The sequence below is a fragment of the Thamnophis elegans genome, chromosome 12 (genome assembly GCF_009769535.1).
Source record: "Thamnophis elegans isolate rThaEle1 chromosome 12, rThaEle1.pri, whole genome shotgun sequence".
NCBI lineage: Eukaryota > Metazoa > Chordata > Lepidosauria > Squamata > Colubridae > Thamnophis > Thamnophis elegans.
Window position 1 is genome coordinate 30846025 of NC_045552.1, and position 24730 is coordinate 30870754.

General features: G+C 41.4%; 1 protein-coding gene across 1 annotated transcript in view; it reads left to right on the forward strand.

Annotated features, from left to right (window-relative positions):
• MACF1 (microtubule actin crosslinking factor 1) overlaps window positions 1–24730 on the forward strand; it is a 350069-nt gene that overhangs the window by 181074 nt on the left and 144265 nt on the right. The window contains 9 exon segments of the mRNA XM_032227099.1: window positions 716–854; window positions 9275–9468; window positions 12045–12207; window positions 12766–12849; window positions 13518–13625; window positions 14297–14395; window positions 15054–15209; window positions 15397–15485; window positions 16301–16436. Coding sequence (XP_032082990.1) covers window positions 716–854; window positions 9275–9468; window positions 12045–12207; window positions 12766–12849; window positions 13518–13625; window positions 14297–14395; window positions 15054–15209; window positions 15397–15485; window positions 16301–16436 — 1168 coding nt within the window.

The window sequence follows — 24730 nt, forward strand, 5'->3', positions numbered from 1 at the left end:
TCCCCTTAGTTCCTTTCTTTCGGTCTAGGATTTTTCTCTGTATGGTTGTTTACTGTTTTAAGAAATAGTTCTATGAGTCTCGTTTCCTGGATTTTCCTCTTTTTTTTTAAAGTTAGGGTCTAAATAAAAAAGGAATCTTCTCACCCAGTTTCAGTCACTGTTCATCTACACTGCTCCTGCATATTTCTTTGTTGCCTCGGCTATCCCAGCTTCATGGCAGACATGATGGCTGCCTCTTCTCCTCCTTTTGGATGAGAGGGAAGAAGACCTGGGTCAAGCAGGAGAGTTGCTGCTCTCCACGACCTGCAGGGTGCATCGCTTTTCTTCACCACCCCTACAGAGTGGTTTTAGCTCCTTTTGGAGCCCTCCAATGGGGAGAACTTGGCGTGGGAGTGCAGAGACCCGCTCCTCACGTCCGATCTTGCCGTAATGTTAGCCTGAAATCTCCTGACTGTGTTGTCCTTAAAAAGGAGCAGAGAAGCTTTCAAAATTCTGGTAATGGATTCTACAACGATAAAGCCCACCTCAAAGGGCTTTCAGTAGTTCCCAGATGTGGCAATGGGCAAGAAGGGGATGGAGGGAAGGGAAAGATTCTGAATGTACTTTTACTGTTCAACAATGCAATCTTGGCCTGGATGGTCTCTGGTTGACAAAAGGGGAACATCTGTTCATGTTTCAGGAAGTTACATTTCCCTTTTTTCTCTCTCTCTGGTAGGCTAAAGATGGTTGATGTTATCATTCAGAATACACAAGGAGCTGAACTCTTGGTCAAAGGCTATGAGGTGAAATTGAGTCAAGAGGAAGCTGTGCCTGCAGACGTCATTGCCATTCAGTCCCAGCGGACCTCCTTGCAGGTTGGTAGCCCTGAGATGCTCTTACACAAGGCCACAAGTCAATGCCAGTTGCCCCCTTCTGCCCCTTCTGTCTGCTGGAGAGAAGCCATCTTTTCTATGCTCTTGCAGAATGGTTCTCTAGGCCATCTTTGTTGTGCTGAGACTGATGGAAATGGGATAATTGGGCTGGCCTGCTCTGGGGGACAGGCAGGTCGGCCTAGTTGGTCCCAAGGCTTCCTTCGTCTTGTACTCCTTTGTCCCCAGTATTGAAGGCAAACCCAATTGCACATAACCATGTATCTGTATCCAGTTGGCTTGTGTGGCCATGTTGGCTTCTGGCTCAAAGGAGGAGCTGTGGCAAGGCTCATATCTTGGGAATATGAGTTTGGGAGAAAAAAGCTGACTTGGATACATGTAGTCCTTGACTTACAATCGTATTGGAGCTTGCTGATGATTTTCCTAAGTAATGACAATCACAAAACAATCCCATGACCAACCCAATTTTATATCTTCTGGTGGTTGTTAAATAAATCACATGGTCTTAAATGACTCCACGGTGTTCGCCATGGGGCATTTTTCTCAAAAACTGAAAGTAAATGACAGTTTCAACAAAAATGTCATAAATTGTGGTCATGTGACCATGGAAGGCTGCAAATGGCCATACACCCAGGATAGCTGCTGACCACCTGAAATGTGGTCACATGAGGGCATGGGGGGTGGAGGGAGCAGATTCAGAATTTTGGAACCAGGTTGTAACTATCTTTTGGAGGGGATCTGTCATAACGTCCAACTGGATGTCAGTCAAGGACTTACCTGTATAAGAGTTTTCACTAAATAGAAAAATCTACCCCTTTCATCATGGAGAACAGGAAAATTAGTTAGCCTGAATAGTCCTGAACTGGATGAGGTACGTAAGAGAAGGATAGCTGGGCAGCAGCAGGGAACCTGGCAATCCCCCAAAGAGAGAGGAGCGTGTTGCAGGGGGCATCTCTTGCCTTTGCCCATGTGCATGACATCATCACCCCAAGATCTTTGGTTCTGCATGCAGCCCTCTTCCACCAGAAAGACCAAGAGCTGCTAGGAGATGATCTATCCGAATCCCAGAGTTTTGTGCTGGGAAGCTGAAAGGTAACATCCTGCCAAGAGGCCTGGGGAAAGCGGAGGGGTCAGGTGAGGCCCAGAAACTGCTAAGGGTTCCTTTCAGTCAACCAGCTCCACTTGAATCCTCGCCCAGACTGAATCCCTTTTGCTTACCCCTCAGTTCATGCTGCTTTGAAGGACAGTCACACTCAGGCCTCCCTCCAAGCAGGCTTGAAAAGTCCATGCCAATGCCGGAGAGTGAGATTTGGTTTCTGGGAGGGTTGACAAAATTGTTGTGCTAGAACCTCTTTTCCCCCAAAATATCTTTCTCCAAATTCCTTTTGTAAAAACAAGGAAGAGGACAAATCTGTCTTCCTTTCTGCTGGAGCAATTAACTCTGCTCACTAGACCTTTTTGCTCATTATCATCAGTCAACAAAGGAGGTGCCTCTGTTTCTAAAGACCAGACCACTGCTTTTATGGGGTTTCCTATTCAGCCAGTCGATGAATTTCGTGACCCGACAAAAGCGCGAACGTCAAAAGCGCGCCGACAAAACCATGGCGCTAAAACTGCGATGTCAAAAGCACGCCGACAACAGCACGCCGACAACAGCACGCCGACAGAAGCGCGATTTAAGTTAAGGTTAGGTTTAGGGTTAGGTTTAGGGTTAGGTTTAGGGTTAGGTTTAGGGTTAGGGTTAGGTTTAGGGTTAGGTTTAGGGTTAGGTTACAGCGCGCTTCTGTCAGCGCGCTGTTGTCGGCGCGTTTCAGCGCTCATTCGTCACGCGGTTTTGTCGGCGCGGTTTTGTCACCGCGGTTTAGTCAGGCGCGCTTTTTTTTTTAAAATGTTTATTTCCATTTCATTCCATACAATCACATGTATACTGTGCATAACCGGGGCATATAACATTGAATAATAAACACAACCCTCCCTTTTATAGACAATACCCCCCAAAATACAAACCCAATATACCACCTTGACCCACCATACACCCTCTTTCACCCCCCTCCAACTTTCGTTCTTCCTTCCAACATTCCCCTCTACTTCCTACTTCCCCTCCCCCTCTATCACTCCTCTCTCCCAATACATTCCCTCCCTTCCTTCTCCTCCTGCCTCCAATCCTCTCTCCCACCCTCTCTACCCCTCTTTCTTCTTTCGCTCTACTCCTCCCTTCGGTGTATTTCTATTGTCTATCAATATATTCAGCTTGTCCTATTTTTACACTAACATTAAAGAGCCACAGTATACGAGTGCAATCATGTGCTTTAGGATCTAACACATATTATATTTCCCCCCTCTCCCCCTCCCCCTAAAACCCCACCTCCCTTCCCTCCCCCCGACTTCCCAGAGCCCGTAAACGGTATAGCTTTTTAACAAACACAGTTTAAAATATCTTAAAACAATGGAGATTAAAGAAAAAAAAAGTCGATAAAATCTCTACGTTGGACTCAGCTTCTTACTGTTACCCAAACTTTACACAGTTTAACTTATTGCTAATCTTAAGCATAGGCTATCTGGAGTTTCTTAGTCCCATATTTGCTTTGTGTATAGTCAATCCATTTTTTCCAGTCTCGTTTATATCTCTCGTTTGAGTGGTCTTTAAGATATGCTGAAATTTTTGCCATCTCGGCTAAGTTTATAACTTTCAAAGTCCATTCTTGAGTTGTAGGCACGTCTTCCTTCTTCCAGTATTGCGCCACCAACAGTCTTGCTGCTGTTATTAAGTACAGAACCAAATTAGTCTCTACCGCTGTAAAGTCAGTACATATACCTAGTAGAAATAACTGAGGGGTGAATTTTATCCTTCTTTTGAAGATATTTTGCATGATCCACCACATTTTTATCCAAAATGCCTTAACCTTTCGACATGTCCACCATATATGAAAATATGTAGCATCAAGAGAACCACATCTCCAACATTTAGGCTGTACATTCGGATACATAGAAGTGAGCTTTTTGGGATCTAAATGCCATCTATAAAACATCTTATAAAAATTTTCTCTCAAATTTTGTGCTTGTGTAAATTTCACATTTCTTACCCATATTCTTTCCCACATGTCCAGCATTATTGGTTCCTCAATATTCTGAGCCCATTTTATCATACAATCTTTAATCAATTCCGTTTCCGAATCCATCTGTATTAGTACATTATATATCCTCTTTATATGCATTAAGCTTTGATCTCTTATTTGTTTAAACAGATTATCCTCAACTTTGACAAAACCAGTTTTTTGATCCATTTTCCACCTAGCCTGTAATTGGCCATACTGGAACCATGTTTGAACTACCTTCTCCTCTTTTAGTACCTCTAAAGATTTTAATTGTAACACCCCCCTTTCTGAAGTGAGAAGTTGTCTGTAAGTGATTCTATCGTGTTTTTGTTCTGTATTCATGTTTTCAATTGCATGTCTAGGAATTGCCCACATGGGCAACTTATCATTTAATTTGTGTTGATATTTTTTCCAGACCCGCAATAAAGCATTCCTTAAAATATGATTTTTAAAATTCTTATCCAATTTTTTGTTAAATAACAAGTAAGCATGCCAACCATATACCAAATCATGTCCCTCAATATTCAATATTCTATCGTTGGTTAGATGGGTCCAATCACTAATTGCAGATAATGCCACTGCATCATAATATAATTTTAAGTTAGGTAGTTTCAATCCTCCTCTTTCACGTACATCTTGCATTATTTTCATCTTTACCCTCGGCTTCTTTCCTGCCCATACAAATTTGTTGATACCCTTCTGCCATTCTAAAAGATTCGCATCTCTTTTAAGTATTGGTAACATTTGAAAAAGAAATAAAAATTTTGGTAAAATGTTCATTTTCACTGCCGCTATCCTACCCAGCAAAGATAAGTGCAATTTCTCCCATTTTTTCATCTCTGTCTGTATACTATGCCAAAGTGGTTCATAATTATGGATATATAATTTCCCATTTGAAGTTAAAATATTAACTCCAAGATATTTGACTTTTTTAACTACCTCACATCCTAGCATCACTCCTAATTCTTCCTTTTGTTTAGTATTCATATTTATGGCTAATATTTTAGTTTTTCCTAGATTTATTTTAAAGCCAGAGACTTGACCATATTGATTAATCGTATTCATTAAGACCGTACTGGAATCCTGCGGTTGTTCCAATATTATGACCAAATCATCCGCAAAGGCGCGGACTCTATATTCTTGCTGTCTAATCTTGATCCCTTTTAAACCATCCAAGCCCCGTATTTTATTCAATAATACTTCCAAAGTTATAATGAACAATAGTGGGGACAAAGGACAGCCCTGTCTTGTACCTTTTTCGATTTGAAAGGAGTCTGTTAAACTTCCATTGACTATGATTTGGGCTGTTTGCTGTTGATATATTGCATTAATTGACCGTAAAAAGCTATCTCCTATCTGCATTTTTTGCAATATCTTCAAAAGGAATTGCCAATTAACTCGATCAAAGGCCTTCTCAGCATCCAAAAATATGAACGCAGCAGGGATTTGATTGTTCTTTCCCAAATATTCTAAAGCATTAATGATTAATCTAACATTGCTCTTCATCTGTCTCCCCTGTATAAAACCTGTTTGGTCAGTATGTATCAATTGTTGAATAACCACCATTAACCTATTTGCTAGTATTTTAGTAAAAATTTTATAATCTACATTAAGTAGTGAAATAGGTCTATAATTTTTTGGCTGGGTAATATCTTGATCTTCTTTGGGTATCAACGATATAAACGCTGTTTTCCATGATGGGGGCACTTTACCTTCCGATTGAATTTTGTTAAATAATTCTCTAAGAGGTTCTACCATTTCTAACTGTAAGTTTTTATAATAAACCGCTGTTAGGCCATCTGTACCTGGTGCTTTCCCTAACTTTAGTTGTTTGATTACCTGCAGAATTTCCCCAGAGGTTATTGGTTGGTTCAACTTTTGCCTGTACTCTTCTCTGACTAGTGGAATTTTCTCTTTATCTAAGTATTTATCTACGTCTAAACCCCTAATTTTGTCCCTTTTGTACAGTTCTGTAAAAAATTCCCGAAATGCCTTTTGGATCTCCTCCTGTTGAAACACCTCCTTCCCTCTATAACACAATTTGGATACATTTCGAGTTTTTCTTTTTTTCCTAATCTGATAAGCCAACCACCTGCCTGGTTTGTTTGCGTTACAAAAAGTGTTATGTTTTGCATATAGTAAACTAGTGGCTACCTGGTCGGAGATCAGCATATCAAATTGGGATTTTAATATGGAGATTGCTTCCTTAGCCTTTATATCGCCTGGATTCAGTGTTAATTCCAACTCTTTCCCTTTAATTTCCTCTTCCAATTCTTTTCGTTTTTGCCCTTGTTTGTGTCTGTGTATTTTGTTTATATTCATCAGTACTCCTCTCATATACGCTTTGCTTGCATCCCATACAAATTCCATAGATGTACCCTTATTCATGTTGAGAACAAAGTATTTGGATAACAATTTTTTACAATCATTAATGTACTTTTCATATCTAAATAAATTTTCATTCAACCTCCAAGACCTTCTTGCCTGCACTACCCTTCCCAATTCCATCCAAACTGGATTATGATCCGAAAGAACTCTCGCCGCAATCTTTGTCTTCTTCACCCTAGAAAGCAAATCATTAGTAATTAGTATAAAATCAATCCTTGAAAGAGATTGATGTCTATCAGAAAAAAAGGTGAAGTCACATTCCTCTGCATTCCTTTCTCGCCAAACATCTCGCAGTTCGAAATCGTCCATCATGTCAAAAAAAGATTTGGGTAACTTAGCTCGGATTTTAGTATTTGGGCGAGATGTCTTCTTATCTCTTTTAGTGTCAATCACGCCATTCCAGTCACCCAATAGTATACAAGACTTAAAGTCCCACTGTACTAATTTAGCATGAAGAGTTCTGTAAAATCCGTCTTGCTGTTGATTAGGAGCATATATTCCCAAAAGTAGTGTCTTTTTCCCTTCTAAGATTAAGTCTAGTGCAATATATCTTCCAAAGGGATCTGCTTCAATTAGTTCAGCTTTAATGTCTTTTCTTAAGTATACAACTATGCCATTTTTCTTTTCCGTAGCAGAGGTCACAAAATGTTGACCAAATTTGGGATTAAACAAATATTTTTGATCAGTGGATTTGATATGAGTTTCTTGCAGACAAATTATATCATTCTTGAACTGTTTAAGATAATGAAATATTTTCTTTCTCTTCTGTGGAGAGTTCAGTCCGTTAACATTCCATGTCAAAATCTTAGTTGTCATTCTTCGTTGCCTGAAGCTTTTTTAGAGCCTCCTGCATGGCCTGTCTAACCTTTGGCCTGGCTCCTCCCATGGCTTCTGAGCTTATTGCTGTGACTCCTTGGTCAATGGCCGGTGATTGTTGAGATTGTTGCGTTGTAGCTTGTTTTTCCATTTGTCTGGTAGTCATACGGTTGGGTCTTTGTTCCCTGGCCCCTTGCCCTTCCGGGGGGAGGAGATGGTACATTTTGTCTGGTAGTTGTGTGGTTTGCTGTTTATCTTGTCCTTCTCTTGGTCTTTCTCCATATCCAGATGATTCAGGGTGTCCCACCTTCAGGATGTTGTGATAGAAATCTCGAGCTTTCCATACAGAGTTGAGACGATATCTTTGCTTGTCAAATGTAATTATAATACCAAATGGGACGTGCCATCTATACTGTATCAGACACTTTCTGAGCTCTTCCACCAGAAAGGCATAATCTCTCCTGGCTCTTAGCATTTGAGGTGGCATTTCTTTCAAGACAATCAAATCCTGTCCGCCAATTTGAAGCCTGGTATTATAGGACTCTTGTAGTATCATGTTTCTGAACTCTCTTGTAACAAAGTATATTACCACATCTCGGGGGAGTTGCTTCTGTTTGGCCGCCCAAGAATTAACGCGATAAATTTTGTCGATCTGCCAGTCAAAATTGGATCCCGGTCTTCCCACCAGACAGTCAAAAGCCTCTGAAAACATCTGCTTTAAGTTCTCCTGTTTATCTTCGCGCAGCCCCCTGACTCTTAATGCAAGCTCCATCTGTTTGTACTGTATCATAATAATTTGTTTTTCAGCATTTTCAACTTTTTGTTCCACCACTTCAGTTTTAGATGTCAAGTTAGTATTGGCTTCATTAAGAACCTCTAAGTTATCTTCCATTCCAGAAACATATTCTGTCAGTACATTTACAAGTCCCGTCATATCATCATTCATTTTGGCGATCCTAGCATCAAACTTATCATATAAGACTTTCATCTCATTCCTTATTTCATCTCTGAATTCTCTGAAGGTTTCTAAATTCTGTTCTCTAAATTCTCTAAACGTTTCCAGAAAGAATTCTTTCGTTAGTAAATCTCCACTAGGGGGCATAGAAGGTGGGGGCTGCAGCTTTGTGCCAGGTATGGGGGACGTAGCCCTAGGAGGTAATTTCGCAGGATTTAATTTTGATGCCATTATGTCTTTGCTTCAAGCAATTAATCAAACTTTGCTGGCCCGCTGTGCAGCTTACAAAAAAAAAAGGAAAAGTTCCTCCCTTTTTGCAGAGAGTTTGCGGAAGTTTTCAAAAGACTGGCATTACACCAAAAACAGTTCAACAAATACACCTCTGTTTGGAATGTCTCTATATTAGCAAGAGTCTTTGAAAACTTTTAGAGGTTGATAAGAAAGAATCTTCAGAGAAGTGGAGCTAACTAATTAGTGAGAGGCTATTCCTTTGATTCTTTGCCAAGGAATTAGGAATGTACCATTATTGCAAATGCGGAAGCTACAGAATCGCCATCTTGGGAGCAGTTGCACAAAGGAAGCTTTTATAAAATTGAAGCTAGGATTTTTTCTAGAAAAAGCAAATAAAGTTCTCAGGTACGGACTCTGCTTGTATTAGTTTCATATAAATATCTCAAAAATTGTCCTAAGAGGGGTTTCCTTGCCTTGCGCTGTAAAAACAGCTGAGATTTCTGGCCGGAGATATGACTCAGCTTTGGCTGTCTCCCCCCTTCTGTTTGCAGCAAAAAAAAAAAGCTGCAAACTTCAAAGAAAGCTCTTACCAGCTGGATCTCTCTCTTCAATCTTCTTGCCTGAAGAATGAGATATCTGCTAGGTGTTTAAGCAGATAACGAACCAGAAATCTGGGGGCAGCTCAATTAAGCCGCCGCCAACGGCAAAGTCCCACCCCGGAAGTCGCTCGGGCGCGCGAGCAAGATTTGGAACAGGGCTGCAGAAACCCCACCTGTGAAAAATGAGCAGGAATAGGCTGAGAAAGAAGCCACCAGAAAATGGCCTGTTTCCCTATCCAGGATTCCCTATCCCGCTTGTCTGTTTTTTGGTCAATGATAATGTTTGCTTCTTGTCCTTGTTATGTATCCTTAATATTCCAGCACTGGATCAGTGAAGTGAACACCAAGAAGGCTGTCTTTGCAACCTTGGAGGATGACTTGGCAAAAGCCAAGGGGGTAGCGGACCAGCTGTACCGCTTGAAGCAGGAGCGCAGCCTGGACCTGGAGCACTACCAGGAGAAGGGGGCTCAGCTGTGGGATCGCTGGCAAAGAGTCAGCCTGCAGATGGAGACACGGTAAGGAAGGGACTGAGCTTTTGGAGGTTCTCAGAATCAGCTTATCAGGCTTTAGTATTTCCAGTTCGGCAACATAGTTCAAAAGGAATGGCAAAAATAAGCCAAAGTGCTTATAGCCTTGACCAAATTTTGTTTTTTGATTACCTGTATAGTTGTCCCTAGAGAATTCTGTCACATGTGACGTTGGGATCTCTCTTAACCCAAGGTTTTAATATATTCTCTTTTGAGTAGTTGAATAAGGATATTCTTAGATTAGAAAAAAGACTTCGTTAATATTTTTATTCTGTCATAATTCTTATTAAATGAGTTCTGTTTTTAATTATTGAATACCAACTTCAGTTTAACCATGTTCTGAAGTCTTAAATTGATACAAGATACTTTAATATGTTGCACTAATTTAATGTTTCCCCAGTATTTTTATTTAAGCTTAATTTCTTGTAAATCTCTTTTATTTGTTGGTGTGAAAAGACAAAATACAACCTGTCTTTTTGTTCCTATTCTCTCTTGTCAGCTCCCATTTCCTTCTGAGCTTTGGCTCGCAAATGTTTCATGCATGATCATGAGCTTGTCCAGAAGAGCGGCTGACCACTAAATAAACATTACTACCATTATTACTTTCTGTCTACACTTTGATTTTCTGCGCAATCTATCTATTGTCCATGGAATATGCATAAGAGTATCTTTGCTCTACCATTTCTCACTTCATATCTGCCCTGCACCAAGCGGTGTCATTAGTAAGAATTATGCTCCCCAAACAGCCACTTTTCGGTAAAGATCAGGGGGAAGGAAGAACCAGTTTGTGTTCTTTTGAAGGTAGCAGGCAGACAATCTAAGGGGGCAGTTGCACTGTGGACAATCAGCCCATCCCATCAAGGATCAGGTAGTCTGACTGAAGGGAGCGTGAGTCCCCAGAATGACTCCAGCGAAGAACTAAGGATGCTGTGGAGTCCCCGGCCTGCAGTCTCTTGTAATCAGAATGAGTGGAAGCATTGGAGACTGTTTGCAGAACTTTGGGGTTTCTTGCAGAAGGACATGTCCATTGCTATTGCTGCTGACCTGGGCCAGTTGGCTGACCAAAATAGATACATTCTTGATGTCTTGTCTGTAGTAAACCTTTATAGATTGCAAATCACTTCAGACAAAGGGTGTTTGAAGACTGTGGTAAAAAAATTAGGATAGACATACTGTAGGTATTATCATGATCATCATCTAGAAATGAGTAAAGTAATAACTAGCAGCCAGCACCGGTTTTTTAAAAACAGATCATGCCAAACCAATCTTATTTCGTTCTTTAACATAGTGACTAAATTAGTAGACCAGCGAAATACTGTGGACATAAAATACTTAGACTTCAGCAAGGCATTCGACAAAGTAGACCACAACCTACTTCTTCGTGAGCTAGAAAAAAGTGGGATAGATAGCCTCACCACCAGATGGATTCACAACTGGTTGACAAACCATACTCAATGAGTAGTCCTTAATGGGTCTAAGTCTACATGGAGAGAAGTAAGCAGTGGAGTACCACAAGGTTCCGTCTTAGGCCCAGTACTCTTCAATATCTTCATAAACGACTTAGATGAGGGAATAGAAGGGGAATTTATCAAATTTGCATACTAAGCTGGCAGGAATAGCTAAAACCCTAGAAGATAGGCTCAAGATCCAAATGGATCTTGATAGACTTGAACACTGGGCCCTATCTAACAAAATGAATTCGAAGTCCTACACTTAGGTAAGAAACACCAAAAGTACACATATAAACAGGGTGAAACCAGGCTTAATAGCAGTGACTGTGAGAGGGATCTTGGATTTTTAGTGGACAACCAGCTAAATATGAGCCAGCAGTGTACAGCGGCAGCCAAAAAAGCCAATGCAATCCTAAATTGCATTAACAGAGGGATATAATCAAGATCAAGTGAGGTACTAATGCCACTCTATAAAGCCCTAATAAGACTACACCTAGAGTACTGCATCCAGTTTTGATCACCACACTATAAAAAAGATGTGGAGACTCTAGAAAAAGTGCAGAGAAGAGTGACCAGGATGATTAGGGGACTAGAGGCTAAAACATATGAAGAACGGTTGCAGGAACTGGGCTAGTCTAGTGAAGAGAAGGACCAGGGGAGACATGATAGCAGTCTTCCAATATTTAAGGGGCTTCCACAGAGGAAGGCGTCAAGCTATTTTCCAAAACATCTGAAGGCCAGACAAGGAATAATGGATGGAAACTGATCAAGGAGCCTAGAAATAAGGAGGAACTTTCTGACAGAGAGAACAATCAACCCATGGAATAGAAGTTGCCTTCAGAAATTGTGGGAGCTGCATCACTTGAGACTTTCAAGAAGAGATCGGACAGATCTGTCAGAAATGGTGCAGGGTCTCCTGCTGGACTAGATGACCTATAAAGTTCCTTCCAACTCTGTTAATCTGTTAAATCTGTTAATCTGTTGACTTTTTAAAAATCATACTCTGTGGATGTTCCCTCTACTGTTCTATTATAAGTTTACTGTATTTGAAACGTCTTTTATCAGTTGCCGTTTTCTCCTTTCCTCTGCTTCATTTCCTCCATTTCTTGGTAGAAAATCTGATCTGGAGAATATTGAGGATGTTCTCAGGGATTATCGGAACTGTCATGGGGCACTTGTCCGGTGGATTGAGCAGACCACAGTCCAGCAGGAGCTGATGAAGCCTGGACAAGCAGAGGACAGCCGGGTGCTCTCAGAGCAGCTCAGTCAACAGATGGTAAGGATGATGGAGAGAGGCGAGAACCTTCTTTCTCTGGAACGACAGTTTCCCTCATTCTCATCCAGGTTTAATCATCACATGAATGTCTTGGCGCTTGGAAAAATAATGTCTCTAGCATTTGTGAACATAAAGATTCTGCACTTTATCTTGTCTAGATCTGTCATAGTCTAAATTCCCTAGCAGCAGATGCCTCGTTTTTTCATAATGACAATTGCCATTGCTGTGAATTTTTTAACGTACTGAGAAGAGAAAATCTATTTGATTTCAGTATCAACTCCATGACTTAGTGACCTTTTGATACAACATATCTGGCCATCCCTTATATCCTTTGGAATAAGAACTATGAATTGAAAAGGAAAGGTTGCATCTTCCCCAAGAAAGACTGAAAACACAAGGGAAAGACAAGACGTGGCTTAATGAAAGAGTTAGGTTATTGGAGAGGCCATGTGGATACATCCCTCTGCTCAAAAATGTGGATTGAGTTTTTAAAAAAAGGCAGATAAGCATCCTGCTTGTAATTGTGATTTTGACATTTGCTTTTGTTTTGAATTTAAGGCACTGTTTGCTGAAATAGAAGCAAATCAAGCCAACCTGGACCAGTGTCAGAAGCTGTCGCAGCAATATTCAACTGCTGTCAAGGTAACATATTTCCTCTAATTGTACAAAGACAAAGAATGCAGAACTAGCTGGGACAGAGTTTGGCAAAACTGAGGCTGGTTCTGAAATAGTCCTGGACATTTGGGAAGGTGACTTTAGATAATAGGCAAATCTTTTCCATAAAGAATGCGTGAATGCACTGCTGGACTTTGGTGTATAGCAGAAAAGAAATTGCTAATATTTCATTGTGATTAAAGCATTCAACAGTATTTTGTAATATTTATTAATTATATTATAAATGTATTATTATTATTATTAATATTAAATATTTTGTTACGTGCATCCAAAGTACATATGTTTCATGTAATTTTCTGTGCTGCCTTGTATCTTTTGAAAGAAATTGTATCAGGCAGTTTCCCTGGCAGCAATCTGAATATGTTACCATAGTTGATAATTAATCAAGTTCTTTGCTTGCTTCAAAGATGGGGATTTTTTGAGGGGGTGTTTATGTCCAGTAACTGCTCCAGAGTGGGTACAGAAGTCACGTGATTCAGTAAATTGGTTGGGGCCCAGTTTGCTTCAGGATGGTGATGATTGTTTACTCTGAGAAAGAGTATCAGAGTGTCTTAATTAGTCAGTCGTGGGAATACGGAACGTAGGAAAGATCATCCTATATCACCAGAATCCCTTTGGTCATTTTGCCCTCTCAGGAGTATGAGTTGCAGCTCATGACCTATCGGGCATTTGTGGAATCTCAGCAAAAATCCCCCTTGAAGCGCCGGCGTGTCCTTTCCTCCTCCGATGCCATCACACAAGAGGTGAGGTGTGGCCCCTGCTGGCCTTGAGTTTTTCTCTGCAGGGATTGGCGGGCCAGAGAACTTTTAATTCTTAGTGTTGCTCCTACAAACGGCTTTCTTTTCAGATCATATTAACTTTTGCCTTTAGAGAATAAACCCTTGATGAAAATTACCCAAGAAAGCCAGTCAAGTAGTTGGTCTCCCAAGCCTTGCGCTTGGATACAAACTCTTGGTTCCTGTGCTTAGTCCAAACAAAGGGAGCTTTTGTTAACTGGAGCTCTTTGACACTGAACCACTCACAATCCTGCTAATAGGGAGAGCGAAAAGATTGCTCTCTGCCAACTCTGGAGGTTCCAATTCAAGGATTTCCCCCTTTCATCTCGAGGGTCAAAACAGACAGGCAAAAGGAAAGCTCTTGCCTTTCACATCATACAGGCTACAGTTCTTGTGGCCGCTAACTTAAGAAATGCTCACCTCATCCCCGAAATTGATTGTGAATCATCCCCTCCTCTTCACCTTCCTTTTTCTTTCTTGTTGTGGGGAGGAGAGGAGGAGGAAGTGTTTCTTCCTTCTGAGGTTTCTCCTTTGTTTTTTGCGGTGATTTACTTTCTGTAAATGAGAACCATTTTACTTTATGCTTCATTGTTGTTGGCTATAATGGTTATGTTCCTTGTGCTTCTCATACCTTGTAGTTCATGGATTTACGGACACACTACACAGCCCTGGTCACATTGACTACACAACATGTGAAGTACATCAGTGATGCTCTCCGGCGCCTGGAAGAGGAAGAAGTAAGGACAGAATTTATGTCATCTGGTATTTGCCTTGTGAATCCAGTTTGACCTCTTGGAGTCTTGCACCAGGTTTTATCTCATAAAATCATGAGAAGTTGCATGCCATTCTTAGGGGGGCATCAGGATTTCACCAACAGAAGCACATTAGTGCAGAGCAGAGGGTCTTGAAGAAATTCTGGATGCAGCTCATCAAATGGAGGTCTGAGTTCTTCCACTGGAAGCAGGTCCAACAAGGGGAGGACCCTCCTCTATATTCTCCAGGCTGGTCAGCTTGGCAGCCAAGACAAACGGACCTTAGCAGAACTGTGCACCTTGGCATTCAAAGACTTTTAGCTTCATGTCATCTTTGTGCATTGTTTCACGTTTCCCGACACACTGGAGAGGACCTGGGCCTAGTCAATCTCTCCAGTCTCCTGAGCTCATTTCAGTTTCAGCATTGTTCTGTGTCCCTCAGCTGTTCTTCGTACGCCCTGGGAAGCTCCCAGGCAGGTTTATATTCACTCACCTTAGAAGAGGACATCAACTACCTTCTGGTTCTAGCACACTGGTGCCATGTAGTTTTACATTGTTATGTAAGAATCATTGTGGGCATCAGTGGCATTGGTGTATATAGTATGTATCAACATTCCATGTTGTTTGATTTCATTTTTTTCAGAAAGTTGTAGAGGAAGAGAAACAGGAACACATGGACAAGGTGAAAGGACTCCTGGGCTGGGTCACAAGCTTCAAACAGAGCCGACCATTCAGAAGCATCTCACCCACAAAGAGGAAAATGCTGGGAGATATTGAGAAGTCCATTTTGGAGCAGCAGGTGCCTGCATGGGTTGAGGGCCTACCTTTCCTTTTATGTTTCTTTCTCTTTATAGACCACTGCCCGTGTCACATCAGTCTTAATGGATGTTTCCAGTACTATCCACCTCAATCTGAGCTTCTTCTTGGGCTCATTTTTTGGGGGGAAATTTATCATTTGAAATTTCTCTTCTCTTTCTTCCTGTCAGGGCTTGAATGACGAATTGGCTGCAAAGAAGGAAGAAGTATCAGAAGCTATAAAAACTACTCAAATATTTCTTGCAAAGCATAACAACAAGTAAGTAGAGAAAATAACGTGAATTTGGAAAGTTGGATTAGTGCAAGCCTGCAAAGCAGACTCCAAAATAATTTTTAATGAAACTTTGGCAAATCACCAAATTGTACAAGTTATTTGCATTTTTACTGGAAATCTCATGATTTTGACCTTTTTCTGGGAAAGGAATTATGTAAAGACTATATATCTCAGCAGAATAACAATAACACTGCAGAAACATAATGGAATAAGATCAAGTTTCTGGTCAGGAAAAATAAAATCCTGATGCAGGAGAGGCACTGGGACCTTTAGACCACTCCATTCTTAAAGCCCCTCTGGGATATCTACATGGGTGACAAAACAAGTCACGATGGTGTTTGCACTGATGCAATCAACACTCATAAAGAGCCATATGGACCTTTGATCTTGACTTCTTTTTATCATACCATTTCTAATGGATTTCTATTCCATTTGGAGGTCTCCAGAAGATCTGGAGGATGGTGGTAGTGGACTACTTAAAGAAAAAGGCTGGGAATTTCTGCTTTAGTCAGTTATTCCATCTTCCTATAGCCCAGTCACATCTTGTGTGACTATCCATATTGACATATTAAATAAGCACATATTGTCAATTATTCCTGCTAATAAAGTACAGTAGTCATACTAGTCACCCACCATTCACATCTGAATTCTCAGAAAAGTATGGTTTACTGATGTTCAAGGGGTTTGGCCAGGATGACTGTTTGCATGGGCAACTTCATGTGTGGGAATGCAGAATCTCGCTCAGCTGCTGCCAACTGGCTGTGTTTCTATTCCAAGCTGTCTTTCTTCCCATGCTGCAGGCTTTCTGACCAGGAGAAGGTACAGATTTCAGTCCACTTGGATGCGCTCAAAGAAACGTATGACCAGCTCTGCTGTGATTCCACAGAACAGCTTCAGCAGTTGCAGAGACACATGGCTCAGGAGATGGCACATAAGGTAGCTCTTTTCCCATTCTCTTTATTTTCCACATTTGTGGCATTCTTTCCCCAGTGGTAGAAGAGAAGGTCCATGCTTAGAAACATCCTGAAAAACTCTGAAAATTCATACAGACAACCCCCCATTTTTGTTCCACTCCTTTACCACATGAGGAGGAAATGTTTGATCTGTATGGATTACTGGAACCAAGCTGAGGGTTTCAGATGACAGCTATAATGGTTAGAAGATGGTAGACGAGGCCTGTCCCCTGAAGGGCTCTTCTTTCTTTCTTTGTTTCTCAGAGAGGATGTGTAGTTTTGTGCTTCCTCCAGTAGTATTTCTCTCAAGACAGTTGTGAAAGGCTTACGAAGGTTGGCCTCTCACCTTATCACCATCCATCCCTTGAAAATAAGGACGGCTTATATGAAAAAACATGGGGTAGGAAATGTCCCAGTCTGCTTCTATCTTGCTATCAGCCCCTCTCCTGCATTTGGCTGCTTCTGCAAGAAAAGAAGCTCATAGACACCTGAGCGAGGGACCAACTTATGGGAACTACCCAAGGAGCCTGTAGCAGATCCTGTGTAGAAGAGACAGGGAAGGGGGAGGGGAGGCTTTTTCAGGAAATGGAGAACAAAAGGTGAAAGTCACAGAAATAAGCCAGATGACCTACAAAGCAGGGTTAAGAACGTGGCTGAAATAGGATTTATGCTTGTAATCCCAAAAGAGCAAGGAGATAGAATTTTTCTCTTCCCTCTCGGTTGGCCCATGGAAAGATTCTATACATGACCAATTCACAGCCTATGATGCTCTCCAATCATAAATGTGTCAGTGGTCGAAAATGATCAAAACATTTCTTCCTTCAGCCCTCTTCTTCTGCAACCTTCTGCTACTTGGTGCCCTCTTTTCTTATACCCTTGGCCAATTGTCTGAGCATCCTTCCTATCTTTGTTACTGCTTTGTTCATAAGTCCTATCTGAATATATCTGTATATCATTGTATATAAATGTGATATTCATGTGTCCAATGCAACCTGTATATCTGTGTGGAATTGTGTTTTTAATGCTTGCAGGATCCCTCTACTCTGAAGCATTGTAAACCAAATCAGCCAGACGGATAAATGTTAGTTTTTTATTTGGGCATATCCCCTGCAGAAAAAGGGGTGCTGTTTTAAATCATAGCATCACAGCGGATGCCATCAGAAAATCATCAGAGGGCTTTTCTCCCAAGTGCTATAACCACTGAATTTGAGGTTCCTTTGCCAAATTCTCTTTTGCCCCAGCCTAGAAAAACCTACTTATTTCTTCCTGTCCACTGTGATCCCTCTTAGGAACCATCATGCCTTTATAATTCTGGGTGCCTGATGTGGAACACATTGTCATTGGTTCTGGGGAAATGGAGGGAGGGAGAGGAATCCAAAAGGTATTTTTCAATTTCACGTGAGAATAAGAATGAAGTTCTGAAGTTTGGTTTGGGTGCTTCATGGTTGCAAGGAACCTCTTAAACATCTCTGCTGGGGGACAGAAATATTGTTCCAGTTTTAAGGCAATGGGTGGAGCAGACAGAGCTGCACATCCAAAACACCAAAACTAGCAGAAGCCTCTGCATTGAGCATGATGATGTGTCCCTGTTGTTTACTGTTTTGTGTTTATTTACTATTCAGAATAACTATCATCCTTGTTTACAATTTTCTGTTGTTGTTTTTGAAAAACTAACCTTCCTGGAGTTTGCACCAAAAATCTCACTCTAGAAATGTGGGGCAGTTGTGTGGGTTGGGCCCTGTGTGGGTGTTCTTTCTACTTTTGTGCAAAACAAACAGTCGCATGCCGGACGCTAACCCCCAGCTTTCACACTGTGTGTGCCATACGGCTGAGCTGCTACCTAAAGGCTCTGTCTTTAACTGCTCACGGCAAAGCCCCCTGACTCTGGTAAGTAAGAAGCCTTTTGACGCCTCTCCTTCTCTTTCCCTCTTGTTTTAATATCTGACTGTGCATGTCTGGAGTTGTGGCTGTGGTGGTAGCAGGCTTGGAAGGCCTTTGCAGTTGAACTGCCATTCTGCCTCGCTTGGCCCAGGGAGCAGGAGAAGGCCTACAGGGTGCAGTTCTGGGTTTAACGGAAGACTCTCTTGGCGGAAGAATGCTCCACAACTTTTTCACCCGTGGACCTGTAATCTTGATGGTCCAAAACGTCCAAGATGTAAAGATTCACAGATTCTCTTCCTCTCCTCAGTTAAGGCTGACCTGCTAGATTGAGAAAACACAGCATTTCCATGACAGACATCGATTGCGGGAGGGAGGCTATCGGCTTAAACTGCAGCTTTGTCATTTGGATCACTTTGTAAAATTGTATTTGCAGTGGTCTTAGGCCCAATTTCCATGTGATTGAAAAGCATTTGTTCACAATAGTGATAATGGTAGGCAGGTAATTTGGTCCTCCAAGGGCAAACCACATGTGTTTATTTACTATATTGAATATGCAGCTTCATTGTCCCTTGAAATTGGGTGGCTCATGAATTCAAATAAAATATTTCATACAACTCAAGAGATAGTACCTAATGCTCCCTCTTCCCCATGACTGAAAGCTCCCAGGTGGGTTGGGCTGAGCATGAGGGATAGTGCCAAAAGAAGATCTTACAATCTCTTGGTTTCTAGCCCAGCTCTTTCCATTGCTTCAAAATAATTTCTCCCAAACATCAGGCGATTTAGATTTTTCCATGTTAACTTTAGAAGAACTGCAGTGTCTTGAAATTTAAAAAAAGTCATGTTTGGATAGTAGAAAGCATTTCGTTGCATCCCTTCCTCTAGGCTGCCATTCCCAAACCAGTCAAAGGGATGCTGTGAAACTGCAAAGCAAGAAGGGGACCTGTTGCCTCTTTGGGGAGCTGCATGCTTTCTCCTGCTCCCTTTCCTTGGGTGAACTGTGTTGTGGTCCTTCTGTGCTTCCTGTCTCCTCCTTTGAATAAAGGGGACTATGAGGAGTGCATGGCAGTGGTTCTTAGTATGCTTCTCTCTCCTTTTCTCTGTCTTTTTCCCCTGGGGAAAGTGGCTGCAAGGATGGTCCTGCTGCTTTGCTGCTCTTGCTGGGTACCCAAAATGTCTCAGTAGTGCCTCCCCTGCTTGGTTAAATTGAGCTCCAAACTGAAAACAATTTGTAAGATCAAAATTGTTCCCATGTTATGCCATACAATGTATAAATTACCAACCTAATATCTGCTTTCTAGTTCAGTATTCACCATGCTTTAGATGACTGAGACATCTTGGACTGGGATGCATTTATAGATCCACTGTTACTGTGATTCTGATTTTTTTCTCTTTCCTTTCCCTGCTCCTCTGCCCCAGGGAAATGAGGCTATTGCTGGAGTTCTAGATCTTTGCACAATGGAAGTCTTCTCTATTTTTGATGCCATGCAAAAAGGTCTCCTAGACCAAGAAACAGGCCTTCTCCTCTTGGAAACTCAGGTGATCACAACTGGTCTGATGATTCCCAATGCCAGGGAAAAGCTCTCGCTGGCAGAAGGCCTAACAACAGACATAATGAATGGCAAGATCTACCAACATTTAGAGGAAATGCAGGATGCTGTCCAGCTGGTAAAGAACATCCAACTCAAAGGTAGCCCATTTCATCCTGTTGTTGCAGCCATTGAAAATGGAATAATCAGTGAAAATACTGGAGTAAAAATAGCACAAATACAGCTTCTAACTGGAAGTTTTATAGATCCTTCTAGCCATGAGCAAATTGGTTTAGAAGATGCTCTTCAAAAAGGCATCATTACCAATCATTTTCATCAGAAGTTGGTGTCTAGTCTGAAATATTGTGAGGAGGCTTTGACTGACCCAAATTCAGCTGAGAAAATTAGCTTCAATGACCTGATGCAGCAGCGTGTCTCTCACCAGGAAACAGGACTGAAATTGCTCCCAATAAAACAGGTGTCAGGTGGGATGGTGAGCGTCCAGTCAGGCCAAGAAGCAAGCAGCTTCTGTGCAGTTCATGAAGGACGAGTAGAAAAGGAAATTACAATGGAATCACCAGAAGCCCATCTCTTTGCTGGTGACCTTGAGGACCCCAAAAGCGATTGCCAATTAACTGTGGATGAAGCCGTAAGACATAACTTAGTAAAACAAAAACTGGCTTGTGATCTTCTGGTCAGACAACTGCAGACCGGGGGCATCATAGATACCCTTACCGGAGAGAGATGTTCACTGCAGAAAGCGATAGAGGGAGGCCTGGTGACATCAAGACTTGCAGTGATGATCCTGGAATCCCTTCATTCATTTATAGGACTTGTGAGGCCTGAGTCAGGAGAGATCGTGCCTGTTATCGATTCTCTGGAGCAAGGTATCCTAACTTCTGAGCTGGCTGATAAAATTTTAAGAGGCAGGCAAAACATCAAAGCACTTTTTAAAGCTGAGACTAATGAAATATTTTCATGGAAGAAAGCTGTTGATTGTGGAATCCTGAATAAAGATGTTGCCAAAACATTAAAATCAACTTGCCTCCCTGACTTCATTCCAGGGATTCCCCTTTCTGGCCTCTCAAGCAGCTTCCAAAGGAGAAGTTCTTCCTATGCTCAACCAGCAGATCATGGAGAACAAAACAAGGGTCCCTTAAGAAGCTGTGAAGAAAAGATGTTGTTCTATTTGATGACTCACAGCTATGTAAACATCCACAATGGTGAAAAATTGCTTCTGGTAGATGGAGAGTTAAATAGCCTGTCCAAAATCCTGGTGCCAGCAAAAGAAAATGGCTCTAGCATTGACCTCTTAGAAGTTAGCAAAATGCAACCCAAAGAATGGTGTGAGGCTGTTGGCAGGAATGCCACAACTGAAGAAACTGGATCCCACAATGAAATAATTTTAGAGAAACTCTGGCTTAATTCATCTGCATCAGAAAACAAGCAGGAACAAAATCTGCAACCCCACATTTCTCTACCTAGCAAAAGAATTCAATTGGAAATTGGAGATATAAATGAATTTGTGAATGTGAAGGAACAAGAAACTGGAGCTGATCTTGCAGGAGACTTCAAAAGTGAGATGGATGACCACAGAAGAGAGCAAGGTTTGATGATGATACAGAACAAGAGTCGGATGGAGCTGCAAGAATGCAAGTCCAATTTTGAAACAGAAACTAGGAATACAGAGGTTAAGTGGGAAGATGACAAGCTTGAAAAACAACTATCAGAAGAGGAAAAGATGACATTGAAAGAGCAAGAAAGAGAAATGGGAAAAAATGATGTCAGACAAAGAGATTTGAGTGCTGACAGTTTGGAAAAGGTGGAAGAATCTCACATTTTAGAAAAGGAAGTAGTAGCAGTAGATAGGCCAGAGGCTACCAACTGGTCAAGCATGGGAAAAGTGCAAAATGGATCAAGAGATTGCCTTTTTATTCAAGCCGAAGGGAAACCTGTAGATGGACATATTAAAAGGGAGCAGTTGGCCACAGACAAAAGAGTTGTTCCTATCTATCAAAGTGCTAGTTCTGTATTGCCGAAACTATCTGCAGAAGACAGCACCCTGAACGTATTGTTAATGCAGCTGCAAGAAGGTGGCATAATTCATGAACAGACAGGGAAGAAAATGCTCCTGAATGAGGCCATTGCCTGCGGAGCTGTGCCCAGCCATACAGCCATTAAAGTGATGGGTGAGATGAAAATGTTTAGCGGCTTCTTTGATGCACAGACCTCTGAGTCATTAACCATGGAAGAAGTAATCAGTGCAGGATTGATGGATGAGAACCTTCTCCAAAAAGTATTAGCTTCAGATCAAGCTATAAGTGGTATTATTGACCCATGGAACAAAAGCATTTACTCCATCAAGGAGGCATCTGAGTTTGGGCTATTGGATAAAGAAACTGCTACCAGAATTCTGGAGGCACAAATAGTTTCTGGAGGAATTGTTGATTTCAAGCGTGGCAAAAAAATGTCTGTCACTTTGGCTTCCAACCTTGGCCTGATACACAAATCCAGCCAAGAAAATCTTAAGAAGCTGGAGAAAGCATATAAAGGCAAATATGCTGAAGTCACAGTGAAAGAAAAACTCATTGCTCTGCAGGCTGAAATAGGAGGCATCTTGGATCCTAAAACTAATGAACCACTGACCATTGTTCAGGCTGTAAAAAAGGGACATCTGAGTGAGGAAAAGGCCTTTAGACTCCTAGCTAAGCAGATCGCCAACGGAGGCATCCTTCATCACAAGACCGGCATGAGACTTTGTGTAGATGATGCTCTGGAACATGAATTGATTGATGAAAACTTCTACCAAGATCTCAAAAAGGCAGAAGACCTATGCCTGCACCATTCCATTTATCCTGAAATGAACAAAATTGTGTCCTTGCCTCAAGACATATCCTTTGGATTAATCAGTTCGGATTTTCAAAGAAAAGTTCAAGAAATACAAGCCTCAACTGGAAGCATATTTGATCCTGGTTTTGGACAGAAGATTACATTGACTGAAGCTGTTAAGAAAGGATTAATATCCAAAACAGTTATGGAACAAGCAGCAATCACTTCTGAAATGAAGGAAGCTATTCTTTATCCAGGTAGCTGTAGATTGGTCCCACATTCAGAATTGGTCAGAAGGAGCAAAATTGACATTGAGTCAGGGCATAGATACTTAGAAGTTATTCCCTTTCAAGACATAAAAGATGAGGTGACTGGGAATGTATTGTTGTGTTCTCAGGCGGTTAAACTTGGCAAAGTAGACCCCATGCTTGCTTTGAGGTTGCTGCAGGCTCAGGCAGACACAAGTGGCATCCTGGAAACTTCTACTGGCCAAAGACTGTCCTTGGCATCTGCTCTGGAAAAAGAAGTTCTGGATGAAGATACAGTTAAAATCATTGCTATTAATCAGATTTTGACTGGAGGGATTGTTAGCGCTGAGAGTGGAAAGCGGGTAACCTTGAAAGAGGCCACTGAAAAAGGCTTAATCACCCCCAAATTAGCCAGTGCAATTCAAGAACCTGATCCAGTCACCAATAAATGTGGACATGACTTAGAAGAACATAAAGGCCCTGAGCCCCAAAGGTTGCTACAAAATGATGCCCCAAAGCCTGAAACATTGGCCATTCATAAATATCCTAGTAGTGAAGAACAAATTATGCCATCTGAAGCAACATACTCTAATACTTCTGCCAAAATCGGCATTACTTCATTGAAAGCAAGTGGGAAGAAGGAGAGAGATGAATCTATTGCCCCTTCCCTTTCTACTGTCTCAACTGTGGACAGCTCATTCAGTCCGTTTTTAGAGGAGAACAAACTGGCACCTGAGCTTGCCTTCATGTTGGACCCAGTTGAAGACCTGAGAATAAGGACCCAGAAAAAAAATAGTAAAAAGAAAAATAAGTTGAGGAAGAAAGAACTTTTTAAAGGAAAGCTAGAAAGGCAAACAAGAAGTAATCAAGAGGCTGAAAAGATACTGGAAGAAACTTTCCCTGTGGACAGTAGCACAATTAACGGAGACCAGGAGCAGAAAGAAAAAGTGTTTCAGCCAGAAGAAAGTGCTTGGGTATCCCTTGGCCTTGAAATAGCTAATAGAACCCTGTACATAGAATCTGTAGAGGGGCAGATATCCAAAGAACACAGTTCTGTAATTCAACAACAGAAAGAAGATGATGATATACATTTTCAAGGCTCTACCAAGATTGTATCCAACAAACAGGCTGATAACAAATTGCTTAAGGATGCCAAAATGGAGCTACCAAATCAAGGTTCAGAATTAAAAACTCATGAACTCAGCAATTTGGAAAGTGTTGACTTAAAAACCATTAAGAAAAAGAAAGCAAAAAAGATTAAGAAACAAACCGCTCCCTCATCAAATTCCAGGGACACCACCATGAGAAGAAGTATTAAGGGGGAGTTAATCCCTAGCACTGCAGAATCCTTGCAGGAAAATCCATCTGGTGGAGTGACAAGCCCACTTAAACAAGGTGGAGTTAAAAGTCAAGACCATCAAGCAGGCAGGAAAGAGAAGCAACATGTTGGAGTTGAAGAGAGCATTGTCCAAAAGAGAGATGTACCAGAAGAGGTTTGTGTACAAAAGGCAAGACTTTACACAGATTCTTTGACAGATACCATAGAAGGACCAATATTGCTTAAAAAAAAGGAAAAATCTTTTAGTTCAGAAGAGCAGGTACCCAAGTATACAGAATCCTTGGGGTCTTCTGAGTCAAAATCAGAAGCTTTTCAGAACAGAAAAAAATTAGAGGGCAAGTTAAGTTCTTACTCCTCTGTGACATCATTCATACAAAAAGAAGCTGGAGTCAAAGAAGCGCTTGGAAAAGATGAAAACATTGATCATAAAGAGCTGTCCATGTCTTCAGAAGCA